Here is a 16,673-nt window from a genome sequence, read left to right as displayed (position 1 = left end):
TTATTTATTTTTTATTTTTTTCCACAAAAAGGAAGTGTGTGCAAAGCTGAAACTGAAAATATTCCACTCTTTGGTTTAAATCTTCAAAAACAAATAAAAATTATAAGTTTAATGGTTTTTCTGTTGCAACTCACAGATATTTACCTTTTTTCATTTATCAATATCCCAGTTCCTCTGTATGAGGTCCAGCTAGCTGTTATCTCAAAATTAGCAGTGCCACATTTAACTCCGATCAATTTTTATCTTCATCTTAACAAGGACATAAATTATTTAGCAGCTGACATTGGGCACGTTTCAAAGTTGTTCTAACTGACCAAAAATTCAATCAGAAGAAGCAGAGCTTAAAAAAACTTTAATAATCTCAGTTAATAAGCCAAGTTTAGAAGGTGAATTAAAACACATTCAGTAACCACATCTGCAGCTCAGCATGTTCAAGCTCACTGACTTTACACTAACTTTCTGACTTCTTATCAACGCTTAGTAATATAAACAATCCAATGCATCTTTATTTTACTGTACTTTTCCCCCCAAGGTCCCCCTAGCCACTTCAGTCTGCTTAGCATGGAGCTAACAGTGTTAACAGGTTCAGAACTAGCCGAGCTGCTAACTCAGAGACTTCAATAACTGTGCATGACATCCATTTAAAAAGTGTACCAAGTGGGCGCTTACCTTATACAGACATTTAATGTGCAAAATAATTATACATTCCGTTAAAATTCCGCCTCTGAACCGTGTTTTTTTTTTCTAGGAATAAAATGAATGTGTGATCTTCACAGACTAGGAGCTATTAGCAGTTAGCACTAAGCACACGTTGAGGATACTATTCGTCGCTGCGAACATAAGTGTATCCCTCCGCCGCCTCCCGCCCGCTGGCGCTGCTGTTACGGGACTACATTCAGGCGGGGCGGAGTGATACTTGTCCGTGGGGTCTCAGCAACTATTTTAATAATATTAAGCTTTAAAAGCATAATAAATCTCTCTCATAACCTAATATATTACTTGTCGATGATAAATACGCGCAGCTTGAGCACCAGACTCTGACAGTTCAAACAGAGTTCAGCCTCATTCTAACAGTTCTTAGCATGCTAACGGTTGTTAGCATGCTCCTTGTCTTTATTAGCAACACGCTGGCCATCAGTTCAGGACTTTTTATGTACAGAGTATTTAAACTCTGAATAAAGACAAACATAAAGCTCTATTGTAACAGCTCCTGACTCTACTAATCTCTATTTAAATGTTACAGCCCATAATATTTGAATAGTGTGCCAATTTCTAATACCAGCAGAATAAATTATTAGAAATTAGAGACACCTAGTCACCATGCATCACATCGTGTAATACTAATAGCTACCAGCTAAGGATATAAAGCATTAGTTTGTTAATTTGACAGGAAGCAAAATAAAGTTAGCTACCTTTTGCTGTTTCGCTGTGAAGCTAATGCAGATATAAACCCTTTCCTAAACCAGACACACAGGTAATGCCACAACCCTTATTTTAAAAATGTGTCTTAGCTAATGTTTATATATGTCACATATATTAGAAACTTCACATTTTATTTTAAATGCTTACTTTGTTTTTAATACTTAAATATTAGTATCCTACATCCTATAGCTATTTTGCTTAGTTGCTAAACAGTTTATTCAAGTGACAGTAAAGACTAAATAAGATCATAAGACATACAGAGTGAATTTGTGCAACCATTTGTCATTTATCTCAGCTATTTGAAAACATCTGCTTTCATATGTAGGTAATTTAAAACTCAGAGAAATTTAGCTAACAAGTGATAACAGGTGCTAATAGATGCTAGCTTTGCTAATGTGGCTCAGCTAAATAAATCTGACATAATACTTCAGACTTCTGAAATGTGTTGTTCCCAGTAGACAGGATAATAATTTCATACAAATGCTGCTGAGATGCTTGTTAACTTTATGTGAACAGTTAATTTAGTTTACATATTAAATGAAAAATTGCAAATATGCTAATTTCTGCCACCTCTCTGTTTTGTGTTATTACATGTTTATATAAATAAGGAACCTAAAAAAAAATTATTGAGAAAATAAACAGCAATTTAGCAGAATGTAATCCTTTAGATTGCTAACAGGCAACATATGCTGGCCTGTAGTATGGTTAACTGAATATATGTTTATTAAAACTTCTCTAAAGAAGTATTTGATGAAATTTTTTCTTTTAAACCTTAACCCATGTTACAGACCACCTGATCTGTGGCTTGTAACATGGGTTAAACCTTAACCCATGTTACAAGCCACAGATCAGGTGGTCTGATCTTTTCTATCACTGCATTTAGAAATAAACTAGAAGAGGTGTGTAATTCATCCCTCATTTTAAACTTATGATTTATTTTTAATTGTTAAATACAATGCTAATAAGCTTTTATGAACAAACAACATGATGACAGAAACGTTTCTTTTTCATAAGCTTTGTTAGTTTTAATAAAAAAAAAAAAAACTCTCAAAACGTGATGACGCAACGGAGTGCGTGTGACGCGTGACGTCAGGGACCCGGAAGGAAGTTTGCTGTCTTGTTGTTACAGTAGCTCCTCAGGTAAAGAGACAGAAAAAAACGTTTACAGTCGCTGCTCTTTGTTTATTTGTTTTTGTTTGTTTGTTTATTGTCTCTGAGCGTCGCCATCATGAACGTGACGCTCGCGGTGAAGCAGTACATCTCCAAGATGATCGAGATCAGCGGGCCCGGGATGAAGGTGCTGCTCATGGACAAGGAGACGGTGAGGGACTGAACTAGGACTGTTAGCGGTGCTGGTACTGAGTAGTAGCTGACGTAACGTTACTGTGTACTTGTGGTTTAAGTTGATGGTGTCTGTGCAGTGAAACTAACCCTCTCTCTTTCTGTGTGTGTGTTCAGACCAGTATAGTGAGCGTGGTGTACACTCAGTCTGAGATCCTGCAGAAGGAGGTTTACTTGTTTGAGCGGATTGATTCTCAGAACAGAGACTGCATGAAGCACCTGAAGGCCATCTGCTTCCTGCGGCCCACCAAGGTACGAAACACCCTCAGTGAGTGAGTGAGTGAGTCAGTGTGAGTGTCTGTGTGTGTGTGTGTGTGAGAGAGGTACCACCATCTGTAACTCCGTGTTTGTGTGCTTGTTACAGGAGAATGTGGCGCATCTGATCCAGGAGCTGAGGAGGCCGAAGTACAGCGTCTACTTCATCTGTAAGTTATTATGGTAACATTGATGGTACCTGATGTAACTCAGAGTGAGCGGGAGGAAGAGAAGGACACAGGTGGGGGTTTGATGTAGTTAGCTGTTGGGTTGGCACTCCTGCTGCTCTCCTCCTCAGACAGTTCAGAGTTCTAAAGCTCTTTGAGAATCTGTCTGATTTTAGCTTTACTGCAGTATCAGAGATCAGTGATCTTAATCAAAACATTCATGATACACGGATCACCTAAAAGTGAATTCTGCTGCTCGTAATGACAGCAGTTTGATTAAAAAGGGTGGCACTCTAATCAAATGTGAGTCATTTCCCACCTATGCCTATGGACTTATCAGCTGAAGATTGAGCGATTTCTTCTTTGGAGTTTGGGATTTGGTTCTGTGCCATTCCTGCAGATGATCAGTTTTATCCGAGGTTCATCAACTGACTGCACTGTGTGTGTGTGTGTGTGTGTGTGTGTGTGTGTGTGTGTGTGTGTGTGTGTGTGTGTGTGTGTGTGTGTGTCTGTGTTTTCAGACTTTAGCAACGTGATCAGTAAGAGTGAGATCAAAGCCTTGGCTGAGGCTGATGAACAGGAAGTGGTGGCTGAAGTCCAGGTGAGTCTCAGGAACTCTAGGGAGCCCAGGATCCAGCTGAATGAATCCAGCTGCATGCTGTGACCTACTGCTGGACTGGAGTGACACTCAGTTTAACAGATCCAGGCTTTTTTGTGTTAACTGCCTCAACAAAACTTAAAACACCAATCAGAAATCTCGGGAATCAGGGTGATGGTTATTAACTTTCTTTGTTAGCCTGGGTTTTCTGCTAAAGGCTCTGAACATGCTCACATTAAAGGGAGAGTATGACCTATCATGTGGCTGTTCCAATTGCCATTGCCCTATACCCATTTGGCCCTGTCCCACAGTTTTAGCTCAGAGATCTCATGTTCCTGTCTACTAAAACAAAACAGGAAAGTGTGAGACAGGTGGAATACTAAAGTTTACTTGTTTTCCAAAATGAGGATTTCTAAATAAATCCTTCCTGAAATCGTCTGGGACCAACAACAGTGAGACGCAGATCTTAACTCTCCATCAGCACTGTAGCTTTATTTCCATATTAATGTTGATGAACATTCTTAGATGTCTTCCTCAGTCATGGTGGCTCGTTTTTAGCTAAATTTCACTCTCCAAAAATCATAACAACACAGATAACTTTACAGCATACAACTACATGAATATTAATAGTTCAGGGGGGTCATGCGGTTTGCTGTTTGATTGAACTCTATTTTAATACAGAGACAGAACAAAAAAAGATCAAGGTCTGACAAATCATAGAACGTCTCGGTCAGTTCTCCTGCTCCCTTCATGAGCGTCCCAAGGAGAAACGTGTTTGGTATAAACACAGTTTTATACACCTGAGTGGCATATCATCAAAACCAAACTAGCAGAAGTACAGCTTACCGTGTGTGTGTGTGTGTGTAGAAGGATGAGCATCTGTTTTTATGAAGTTCTAACAATCACATGATCCAAATTTGTGTGTGTGTGTGCGTGTGTGTGTGTGTGTGTGTGTGTGTGTGTGTGTGTGTGTGTGTGTGTGTGTGCGCACGTGCGTGTTTGTCTGCAGGAGTTCTATGGAGACTTCATCGCTGTGAATCCTCACCTGTTTTCCCTAAACCTGCAGGGAGTCGCTCGGGTAAGAATAGCGAGCCTCTTAGCTGTCAGAGCTCCACCTTAAAAACCTCCAAACACTGAAATGTTTGTGTGTGTGTGTGCATTTATTAAAATGCGTGTGTGTGTGTGTGTGTGTGTGTGTGTGTGTGTTTTAGGGGCGGAGCTGGGAGCCCTCCATGTTGATGCGTTGTACTCAGGGTCTGACCTCCGTCCTGCTTGCTCTTAAGAAATGTCCAGTGATCCGCTACCAGCTGTCCTCTGACATGTCCAAACGGCTTGCAGAGAGTGTCAAGGTTTCCACAGCAACAACACTCTCATCACACATGACCTCAGTGAAAAACTCTTTTACTGTTTTCTAAAGTCAGAGGGTTATTTTCAGAGGTGGAAAGCACAAATACTTTGTTACTGTACTTAAGTAGATTTTTCAGGTATCTGTTCTTTACTTGAGTATTTATTTTTCTGACTATTTTTACTTTTACTCCCTACAGTTTTACACAAGTATCTGTACTTTCTACTTTTTACATTTGCAAAACAAGCTCGTTACTTTAGGTTTAATGCGTCTGAGAAACGTTTGCATTTCCGGTCAGTGTGGGAGCCGGCTCCTGATTGTGAGCATTTTTTATCTTGGAAGCTGCAACAACAGGGGGGGGGGGGGGTCAGACACCCCACACGGTAGAGGGAGAGGCTCCTGCAACGCTCGCTCGGAGATCAGAAAGAGCTAGAGGAAGTTGCACTTTACATAGAGGCTGCACGCAGGAACGGTGAGGAAAATAAGTGACAGAAAACGTAAAAGCCAAAAAAGTTTGTGCAGTTTGTCACACAGTGTGTCTGCTAGCTAAAAGAACAGCTGCTGTATTTTAAGGGAGAGCAAAGAATGAGCGATAACTTCACTCAGATGGAGAACGATGTAAAAAAGAGGTAGAAACGTCCTCCAAAGAGCTACTTTTACTTTCTTACTTTGAGTAGATTTCAGAGCCTGTGTTTTCTTTACTTTTACTTGAGTAAAGAAGTTGTACCAGTACTTCAACTAGTTTTTAACACAGGTACTTGTACTTCTACTTTAGTACAGAATGTCAGTACTTTGGCCACCTCGGGTTATTTTAGCACTGTCCTTTTGGCTGTTATAGAAGCTAATGTCAGCTCTGTGTTGGCAAGCTTGCAGCTTTCTGGATCCATTGTAATCTGAGCCATTTGCAATGAAAATACTTCAGTGTCATTTAAATAAATAAAACCTCAAGCCATTGATACTTTTACTCAAGCAGTAGTCTATGTAGTATTTTTAGTCTGCAGTATTTCTCCTTATTTGTTATCAGCAAATCATCACAAAGGAGTATGAGCTGTTCGACTTCAGGAAGACCGAAGTTCCTCCTCTGCTGTTAATCCTTGACCGCAGCGATGATGCCATCACACCGCTGCTCAATCAGGTGACCAGTCACAGCACTGCGCTGTGATATCCTCGGGCTTTAACAGGAAACAGGCAGCATCGTTTCAGCTGCTGTTTCTGAGTCAGTGTTATAAGACTTGTGGTAATTATGAGATTTATAACGTTATTATCTGATTCTTTTATATAATTACAAAATAGGTTTTCATAATTATTTTAATTTTTTAATTTATTAATTTTAATTAGTTTGTTTTATTTTCTGTGTTGTTATCAAATCAGCACAAACATCCAGGTGTATTTCTGTGTGAAATGTGTGTGTGTGTGTGTGTGTGTGTGTGTGTGTGTGTGTGTGTGTGTGTGTGTGTGTGTGTGTGTGTGTGTGTGTTTATGAGCTTTCGGTGTATGTTGTAGTGGACGTACCAGGCGATGGTCCATGAGCTGCTCGGCCTCAACAACAACAGGATCGACCTATCAAGAGTCCCCGGGATCAGCAAAGACCTGAGAGAGGTGGTCCTGTCAGCCGAGAACGACGAGTTCTACGCCAATGTGAGTCAAACACAGGAAACACGAACAGCAGCACATCTGTTCACATCTGTCAGGATCTTTGTGTCTGAAGCTGAAGGAACAAGAGGAAGAACAGGGTGTGCTAAGCAAAAACAGATGAAGACAGCCTGCACTTTACCTGTTTGTATTTATTCATTTGTTCACCTGTTCTATAAAATGTGATATTTTCTCAATAAAAACCACAAACAGCTGATATCTTTGAAATTGATCTAAAATGCTTAAAATGTTTGTGCAAACGTTTATTGATCTCGACATGTTAAAATGGAAATCTGACAGGAATTTGAAGAATGTGCAAAAATACAAAATCCACATAATTTAAGAGAACAAATGATGGTTAATTAGACAAATATATCAGCTGTCTTCAACCAGCCATATCCATTTTTGTCGTTTTATTTTGGTAATTCAGTCGTCTGCCTCCCTGAGAGTTGTATTCTGCAAATAATTCACTTACAATCGTGAAAAGTGGCACAAGGTGGAGGTGTCTTCATCTGACTCATTTAGATTGCTCAGCTTCCCAGTTTAGTCCAGTTTAAAATGGTTTGGAAATCTTTGTCTCGCAGCGCAGAAATGTGTCTTCAAGATTGTTAATCACATTCTCTTTTCTGCTCATTAGAACCTGTACCTGAATTTCGGAGAGATCGGCACCAACATAAAGAACCTGATGGAGGATTTCCAGAAGAAAAAACCAAAAGGACAACAGAAGCTGGAGTCCATCTCAGACATGAAGGTCAGGCTCCAGTGAGGGCGCAGTGGAAGCTTATTCCCTGATACAAGTTGAATTCAAGGGTGTAGGTTTGGGATGAGCATTGGTGGGGACGTGAACCCAGTGCACCCTTAGTCCCAAATTGGAGTCCTTTTGGGGTGGGGGGAGGGTCCCCCTGAATCACTAAGTTGGTGACACTGATTGCAGTCGTACTTGTGGCCACACCCCTTGAGCCGTGTTCAAGAAGGAATTCTATGTGTTGTTAACTCTTTGTGTACCGCATCGTGTGCTATTTCAACCAGAAATGTTGGCAGGGACATAACAGCCATCATTTGATATTGGTAGGGATGTGCCCCTACTGTCCCTGTCTAATTCTACTCCCCTGCTTTTATCCAAGTACCAACCTCCAGGGCTGAAAAGTTTAGTCTGTATAGCTAATCCCCCCCCCTCCCCCTTCATAACAACTGCTGGAAAACAGTAGACTGCTCCTTTTCACTGAATACAGTGAAGTGCGCGTTGAACTGGTGGATTGGTGCAGCGTGAGCAGTGATGTGGGCGGTCTACCGGACTGTCATGGGGATTTTTTTTTTTTTTTTTTTTATAATGTTTGAGGTTTTTAAGTAATTATTAATGAGAAATGTTGTAATGTCATCATCAGTCCAGATGTTTGTTTCCTTTGTCACGCTTTGCAGGCATTTGTTGATAACTACCCCCAGTTTAAGAAGATGTCGGGGACCGTGTCCAAACACGTGACGGTGGTGGGCGAGCTGTCCCGTCTGGTGTCGGAGCGGCAGTTGATGGAGGTGTCGGAGGTGGAGCAGGAGTTGGCCTGTCAGAACGACCACTCCAATGCTCAGCAGGTAAATACCAGGTGTTCCATCCTCTTCACCTTCATGTTTGTTTGTTTTTTGGAACGTGTCACAAATGAAGATCGTTCTGGATTTATTTGATTGACTTTCCGGCTCTTCTGAACGAGCTGTAAAGTTGCAGTAACACCGTATTTTTCTTCAGAATGTCCGGCGACTGCTGCAGAATCCTCGGGTGTCCGAACTGGACGCCGTCCGCCTCGTCATGCTCTACGCTCTGCGGTATGAGCGCCACAGCAGTAGCATCCTTTCATCTCTGATGGATGAGCTGAGCAGGAGAGGAGTGTCTGAACGCCACCGCAGGGTAACTGTGTCCTCACAGCTCTCAGCTCTTATTGGGGGGGGGGGATTCGTAGGCATCCAGCAACAGCATAACAATCACATGTTGAGATAATGAGCCTAGTGCTGACACTTACAGTAATCTCTGAGCCCAGTAAACACTTTGATGATAAGTTTACAGTCTCAGTTGCTAGTTTCAGGTGTTGTTAAATGAAACTTGTTCATTTTGGAACTTATGGTCCCATTAAAGTAAAAAAAAATCCACTTATTCAGTCCGATGCCATTAAGCATTTTCATGTCCAAATGCTCCTTCGGTTCCTAAAAACAGTCAAACTCTGAGGAGCCACTGAGAGTTAAAAATGGTCCAAACTCTTTCAGCATGTTTAACATCAATGAAAAAAGGAATTTACAAGGTTTAATGAAGTTAGGCGCTATCAGGAAGTTAGCTAGCTAGTTTCCATGTAAAGATGACATGGCGTGCTCTAACTGAGGCATTTCTAAAAGACTAAAGTGTACAGCTCTGCTGTAACATTGGACATAGACAAAGACAGAAAATGAGCTATGGTTAGCCTAATATAAACATAGTAGCAGAGAGAAGATGGAAGATGAAGATTAAATTGTTCTCAATAAAAGTTTATGTTGAGGGTCCTTGACAGACAGATGGGCCAAATTTCAGCCAAGAGAACATCTGAGATACTCAACACAAGGTCAGTCATTTATATGTTGTTACATGGTTTTGATTACTCACTATGAAAGGCTCTAATCCTAAGCTTAATGTCCACACTGAGTCAGTCAGTCAGCCTGAGAGTGATTTTTTAAAAACTGAGGTTGAAGACATGCTGCTCATGAACAGTGCTAATAAGAATCTGAAGAGGCTGAGAATGAACTGGTCACATTAGAGACCAAAAAAGAACAATAAAGAAGTTTTTTTGTTTTTTTTTTATTGTCACATACACATTCATGTAGTGAAATTCAGTCTCTACATGCATGTGTCTGTGTGTGCATGTTTAGCACCATCACAGTGGCCACGTCCATGTGGTTTGATCAGAGGTTTGGTGACTGTGGTTTTAACTCCAGAGGGCACTAACGGTCCCTCTTTGTCTTTCAGATGGTGCAGGCTGTGGTTGAGTATGGAGGAAAGAGAGTCAGAGGAAGTGACCTCATCACACCCACAGATGCGGTCGCCATCACCAAACAGTTCTTCAAAGGACTAAAGGTAGGCCTACAAAAACACGTGGTAGAACCTCTTCAGCACAAACATTTTGTGTTAAATTTGATCATTTTTATTTAATGAATTTTCTAGTTTCTCTTTATTATCTCACCTGCGTTTTTTTAGAATAAGGTATTTCAGTAATAAATTCATCATTTTTGAGGACACTATTTCTTCTGTGTGTTCAGGGTGTGGAGAATGTGTACGCTCAGCATCAGCCTCTGCTTCACGACACTCTGGATCAGCTGATCAAAGGTCGACTCAAAGACAGTCAGTTCCCGTACCTGGGAGCCAGCAGCCTCAGAGACAGGTAACACTCACGTTGTGTTACCAGAGAGAGAGATGGAGGGAGAGCTGGTCACATGATTCAAACTTGTGTGTCTGTTTCAGGCCTCAGGACATCCTGGTGTTTGTGATAGGTGGGGCCACATATGAAGAAGCTCTGACTGTTTACAACCTGAACCGCAGCACGCCTGGAGTACGAATCGTCCTGGGAGGAAGCACCATCCACAATACCAAGAGGTCTCTCACACACACACACACACACACCCACACACACACACACAAATTCTGATCATGTGATTTTTAGAACCTTCATAAAAACAGATGCTCAACCTTCTATTAAACTTTTAAATGATGAAAAAGCCACCAGAGGACCAGTGTTAATTTCATTGACGAAATATTTTCGTCTTTGACCCTTTCTTTCATGACGAAAACGAGACGATAACTAAATTGAAACTAAAACTACCTAAAAGTATAAAAACATTACGAAATTAATTGACACTTTCGTCAACAGATTAAAACGAGACAAAAATAATTGGCGGGGACGACATCCAATCAGAACTGATTTAATTTTGTGACAGGCAGGGACAAGTGAGGAAAACATCCAATCAAACGCACAGATGCACAAATTTGCTTTAAAGGTGGGAAGACCAAACTAGCCTGTGATTGGTCGTTACTTCCGATAGAACTAAGTTATGTAACCAATGTCAGCAGGGAGGAAGAGAAGAGCCGATGTATGGACACATTTGTCCTTTGACGTAGTGACAAACAAAACGATGTGTAAACCATGTGGGGCGACTATCTCGGGTAAAAACACGACAAATCTTAAACGACATCTGCAAACCAGTCACCCAGATCTCCATGCAAAGGTCAGCATTTTAATGTCATGCAGGGTAAAGTGTTTTTCCCAGTTTGTGTTTAGAGAAAATCTCCACACCGCGGTGGATTAGCCTTTATAATCTTAGTCCTGAACACTGCCCTGTACCTGTCAGAGCGTCCTGCTGTAAAACGCTCAGATTATCTCAGTAAGGTGGTGTTAATGATCAGGTGTGTGGGAAGCAGGTGAAACGCTAATGTTAATATCATTAATAATATTCCATATCTTTGAATAAATGTTTAATTTTGTGTAAGTGTGTATAATGACTAATTCAAAGGAACTGAAGAAAAAGCATTTACATTTTACACCCTTTATATGTTAGTCAACTGAATCGACTGTACAGTTAGTCGACTATATTCTGACGATAATTCATCAACTAGACTAAAACTGGAACTATTCAGATGACTAAATTGTGACTAAAATCAAAATTTGCTGTCAAAATGAACACTGCAGAGGACGTTCTGTACGGTTTGGCTTAAGTCTTTCCTCACATTTTGTTTTTATAATAAGGTGGCAATAGCAGAAATGCTGAGATTCTGTCAGAAAAACAGAAAGAGGACCCATAACCATCATAAACATTTATTTCCCACAGATTTTTTTTTTTTTTTTTTGCAGTAATCCAAAAATCTTTGGAAAAAAATTATTTTTGGATATTTTCTCCTGTCTACTGTTCAGTAGTCTTTACTCCATCTCTGGCTCTCTCTGTGTCTCTGTCCATCAGTTTCCTGGAGGAAGTAATGTCAGCGACAGGTCACAGCAGCACTGACAGAACACATGGAGGCGGTCGCCATGGCAGCAGGCGCTGAACACAAAGACTCGCTCTTCTTCTTCTTCAGCACTTTTGTGATGAGCAGCATCATTCCCTCTGTCTGTGTGTGTGTTTAAAGGAAAAGTTCAACATTTCTGTGAATCATCTGGATATTGTTTCTTTTCCGAATATTAGAAACATCGCTGATCAATAACCATAACTGACAGACGACTTCACAACTGCTCAGTATACAGATGAGCCTTTTTGATCCGGGCTGTTCGAACCAGCTTCACTAAAATCTGACACTACAGAGTATGACGATTCAATCTGAGGCTTTAGTGTCACCTTCAAAATCAAAATAAAAGAAATGCATAAAAGAACATAGTTGTCTTTTATCCAGGAAGTGTGACCATATAGCTCATCCTGAACCCAACACATTATACTGTTACAGCCCACAAACCAATAAAATATCCTCACAGTAAACCTAAATAAACTATGAACCTCTGTACCACTACGACAGTGGATCAGGGCCAGTGAAAGTAAACAAAATAAAAATGAGGCTGTGGGAGGGAGGTCAGAATTGAGAGTAAAAAAACTCTGGATCATATCATGAGGGCTGACACACCACAAGCTGCTTTTCCCTCCAAAGCCTGGACTAACAACACTGCTCTCTATGTGCAGCCAGCTGTCAAACAAGTGATCAGGGACCGTTTATAATGTACAGAACGGAAAAAAAAAAATCCCCATACATGCATGTTCAGTAACAGTTTTGTTCTCATACAGTGTTTCTTTAGTATTTTAACTTCAGTAGCCCTAATACACTGTGGTAACCCCACTGTTTTACTTTGATATAAATATCAACTGGTTTTTACAGTTTGGTTCAGAAAGGCTTTAAAAGAAAGGTTCAGAAGTTTGGAGCCTCGTTTAAACCATCGGTCTGTAACACTGTTGGCTTTGTGCCAGTGAATTGAGTGGAATGTCCCTTTAAAGTGTCCGTGTGGCTGAATGTGATTGTTTTAACTTAAAAAGCACCAATAAAGCAAATGTGTTCACATAAAGCGGCGCTTCTTTGCAGGGATGAAAAACATGCTGGATACGAATCATCAGTGTCTATTTAGTTCGAGATCTCAATTGTTTGGTAGAGACTCAGAGCAGAGCCACTCCTCCAAATCAAAAGGAGCCAGTCGAGGTGGATCAGGCGTTTGACCAGGACGCCTCCTTAGCACCTCTTAGGTAAGGTGTTTTGTGCATGTCCTACTGAGAGGAGGCCCAGGACACAGTCAGGAGATGCTGCAGGAAAACAAAACAGCAAATATGGGAATGCAATAGTGTCCCTCCAGATGAGGAGGTGGTTAGGGAGAGGTATATTTTTACTATATTGTAGCTAAAGCTACCCAACAGTATGTAAGTCATTAAAACCATCTCCAGCTGCAACATGAATACATTAATGAATCAACTATGATCCAGTAATGTCATGAATATAATTCTGCACGATGAACACTTTTACTTTAGTTAAAGTATATTTCACAGCTATTGTTTAAGTGAGATTAAATATTATTCAGCCTTTCATATGTGTGTGTGTACCTGTGCTCTGTCCCCTTATTTCTTCTGTTTTCTCCCCTCTAACTTTTATTTTCTTGTTCTTTTCTTCCTGCCTGTCAGAGCTGGCAGTCATATTGTGTGGACAGTAATAGAAATGAATGAATAAATAAAATAAGACAAACAAGAGAATTTATAGAGCTCTTCTTGTAAAAGCAAATATGTTTGGCACAACAGTGCATTCAGTTCAGGATTCTGATTGCAAAAACTGTCCGACATGACAGGCTCTAAAAACCCAAAAACTTTCATATAGTCCATGTGTACGAGGGCTCGGAGCTGCACAGAAACACATGAAATATGCTGAGCTGTGAGAGGATGCTGAGGTTTTTTTAAGGTGAACAGGAAGTCTTAAAAGATCTTTAAATCGAAGAAGCTGTTGACCACTGAGATACTGCATCAGTGTGATGAAATGCTTTCTCTTTTTCTTCAGACTGAGTGAAGTTCAGAAAACAAAGAAATCATGAAGTCTTTTTCATCTGGAGTTTCTAAATTGTCTCTACTAAGAAGACTGTCAACTCCACTGGAGAAGGCAATTATGTCATTGTTCTTAATGTTGCAATATGAGATAGAGAGAAAAGAGTTTGATAAGACATAATAATAATTTGACATTAAAAGATACCAGCTTATGGTCAGTTTTAGGTCAGACGCTTACAGTTCTGTGAAATAACACCAGAGTAACAGATACGATCAAAAATATGGCCCTTAGAGTGAGCTGGAAAATAAACCAATTGCTGTAGCCCAAAACTGTCAAGACATGAGAACTCCCTCATAAGCATATTAGTGACAGTGTCCATATGTACAGTGGCTTGCAAAAGTATGCATACCCCTTGAACTTTTCCATATTTTGTCACATTACAAACATAAATATATTTCACTGGAATTTAATGTGAAAGACCAACACAAAGTGGTTACAATTGTGAAGTGGAAAGAAAATTATACGTGAACCCCCTTTTGCTGCAGTTACAGCTGCAAGTCTCCACCAGCTTTGAACATCTAGTGACTGAAATTTTTGCCCATTCTTCTTTGCAAAACAGTTCAAGCTCAGTCAGATTAGATGGAGAGCGTTTGTGAACAGCAGTTTTCAGATCTTGCCACAAATTCTGGATTGGGTTTAGGTCTGGACTTTGACTGGGCCGGTCTAACACATGAATATGTTTGGTTTGAAACCGTTCCATTGTAGCCCTGGCTTTATGTTTAGGGTCGTTGTCCTGCTGGAAGGTGAACCTCTGTCCCAGTCTCAAGTCTTTTGCAGACTCCAACAGGTTTCCCTCCAAGATTGTCCTGTATTTGGCTCCATCCATCTTCCCATCAACTCTGACCAACTTCCCTGTCCCTGCTGAAGAGAAGCAGCCCCAGAGCATGATGCTGCCACCACCATATTTGACAGTGGGGATGGTGTGTTCAGAGTGATGTGCAGTGTTAATTCTCTGCCACACATAGCGTTTTGCATTTTGGCCAGAAAGTTCAATTTTGGTCTCATCTGACCAAAGCACCTTGTTCCACATGTTTGCTCTGTCTCCAACATGGCCTCTGGCAAACTGCAAAATGGCTTTCTTCTTGCCACTCTTCCATGAAGACCACATTTGTGCAGTGCACGACTAATAGTTGTCCTGTGGACAGATTCCCCCACCTGAGCTGTGGATCTCTGCATTTCGTCCAGAGTCACCATGGGCCTCTTGGCTGCATCTCTGATCAGTGCTCTCCTTGTTGGGCCTGTAAGTTTAGGTGGACGGCCTTGTCTTGGTAGGTTTACAGTTGTGCCATTCTCTTTCCATTTCCAGATAATGGATTGAACAGTGTTCTGTGAGATGTTCTAAGCTTGGGAAATCTTTTTATAGCCTAAGCCTGCTTTAAACTTCTCCACAACCTTCTTCCTGACCTGTCTGCTGTGTTCTTTGGACTTCATGATGCTGTTTACTCCCCAATATTCTCTTAACCAACCTCTGAGGCCGTCACGGAGCAGCTGTATTTGTACTGAGGTTAGATTACACACAGGTGGACTCTTTTTAGTCATTAGCAGTCATCAGGCAACTTCTGAATGCAATTGGTTGCACTCAGAGAAAAGGGGGCTCAATACTTTTGCACACCACACTTTTCAGTTTTTTATTTGTAAAAAATGTTTTGAATCATGTATAATTTTCTTTCCACTTCACAATTGTAACCACTTTGTGTTGGTCTTTCACATTAAATTCCAGTGAAACATATTTGTTTGTGGTTGTAATGTGACAAAATATGGAAAAGTTCAAGGGGTATGAATACTTTTGCAAGCCACTGTATATTAAAGTCACCTAGCAAAATAAATCAGAGGACATAGAATAAACTGAGTTAGCAAACTCTGAATATTCAGTTAAAAAGTTATTATTTAGATTAGGTGGGCAATACACTGTAGGAAGTAGAGTGGGAGCAGCTCCTTTGATTTGTAAGACAATGGACTCAACTGAGGCATACTGAGGCATAGTTTTAGATGATACTTTGAACTTCTTGTTATAGAGTACTGTGTGATCACCACTTTGATCAGACACACGGGGGTGGCAGATCTTAACAAACTCAGGTCTCCGTCAAACAAAGAAAGTCAAACTTGCAGTCAGTCAGCAGATCACAGAGTAGAGGACTCTAACTGGTGAATGAATGGACGTTAAATAGCCCGAAGGAGAGTTTGTTTGTCCCAACTGTGGCATGAGTCCATCTCACCAGGCTCCTCATCACATTGTGGTTAACAGTCTGGCCAGATCTCCGTGGAGGTCGACAGAGAGCAGACCAGAATGATCATGATAGGTGAAGTTCCATCGAGATCCCCGATGAACAGATTTCTGACATATGTGGGTGAAGCATGGATGGGTGACCGTCTGAGAGTCAAATTACAGCAACATCTTTATGCTGTGTGTGCAGGTGGAGTGTTCACTCCTTTTACCAACCATTTGGTCCTTCCATTATCTAGCTGGGTCCAGCAGCCAGTGGAAGAGAATCAAGAGAATATGGATACAGAAACTTGATACATGCATTCAAACATTCAGACATGATTACATTTGTAGATATTTAAACACAGATGTTTTTGATGATTTTAAATTCTTTTCATATTCATTTTCTTTTCATTCTTTTTTGGGTCTATAGAGATCCACATGGTCCATTTTCTCTCGCTCTCTCTCTCACACACAAAATAAAATAACAGTTAAAAACAAACATTTTTGTGTATGTATAAATGTTTAAAATTAATATATAAAAATAAAAATAACTGAAAATGAGCTACCCTTGTAATCAATGCAGTATATTAAACAAATATGACACTCTGATCTAAGTGACCTCATTACCAGTAAACAAAGCACAA

The 16,673-nt window shown here is 40.5% G+C and overlaps 1 protein-coding gene across 2 annotated transcripts; it reads left to right on the top strand.

Annotated features, from left to right (window-relative positions):
• The first annotated feature begins 1,358 nt into the window (after nt 1–1,358).
• vps45 (vacuolar protein sorting 45 homolog) lies at nt 1,359–13,316 on the top strand. Of its 2 annotated transcripts, XM_030741945.1 has the most exons (16): nt 1,359–1,474; nt 2,641–2,743; nt 2,881–3,015; nt 3,128–3,188; nt 3,707–3,786; nt 4,793–4,861; nt 4,995–5,132; nt 6,153–6,263; nt 6,632–6,766; nt 7,398–7,511; nt 8,180–8,347; nt 8,499–8,657; nt 9,741–9,848; nt 10,031–10,152; nt 10,233–10,364; nt 11,723–13,316. In XM_030741945.1, exons 2-16 carry the CDS (start codon nt 2,651–2,653, stop codon nt 11,805–11,807), a joined length of 1,710 nt encoding a protein of 569 aa, XP_030597805.1. In that variant the 5' UTR covers nt 1,359–1,474; nt 2,641–2,650; the 3' UTR covers nt 11,808–13,316. The 2 variants fall into 2 exon arrangements, with proteins under 2 accessions (XP_030597805.1, XP_030597804.1); XM_030741944.1 differs by lacking the exon at nt 1,359–1,474 and having other exon boundaries at nt 2,435–2,743.
• The last annotated feature ends 3,357 nt before the right edge of the window (nt 13,317–16,673 follow it).

Source organism: Archocentrus centrarchus, chromosome 11 (genome assembly GCF_007364275.1).
Source record: "Archocentrus centrarchus isolate MPI-CPG fArcCen1 chromosome 11, fArcCen1, whole genome shotgun sequence".
NCBI lineage: Eukaryota > Metazoa > Chordata > Actinopteri > Cichliformes > Cichlidae > Archocentrus > Archocentrus centrarchus.
This window is presented reverse-complemented; position numbering and strand designations above follow the sequence as displayed.

What these genes read in the sequence shown, in the direction of transcription:
- vps45 (XM_030741945.1), top strand. Translation starts at nt 2,651, where the DNA reads ATGAACGTGACGCTCGCGGTGAAGCAGTACATCTCCAAGATGATCGAG. An exon ending in TGCTCATGGACAAGGAGACG is followed by an intron (nt 2,744 to 2,880) that starts GTGAGGGACTGA and finishes GTGTGTGTTCAG; the next exon opens with ACCAGTATAGTGAGCGTGGT. An exon ending in AGTTCTTCAAAGGACTAAAG is followed by an intron (nt 9,849 to 10,030) that starts GTAGGCCTACAA and finishes CTGTGTGTTCAG; the next exon opens with GGTGTGGAGAATGTGTACGC.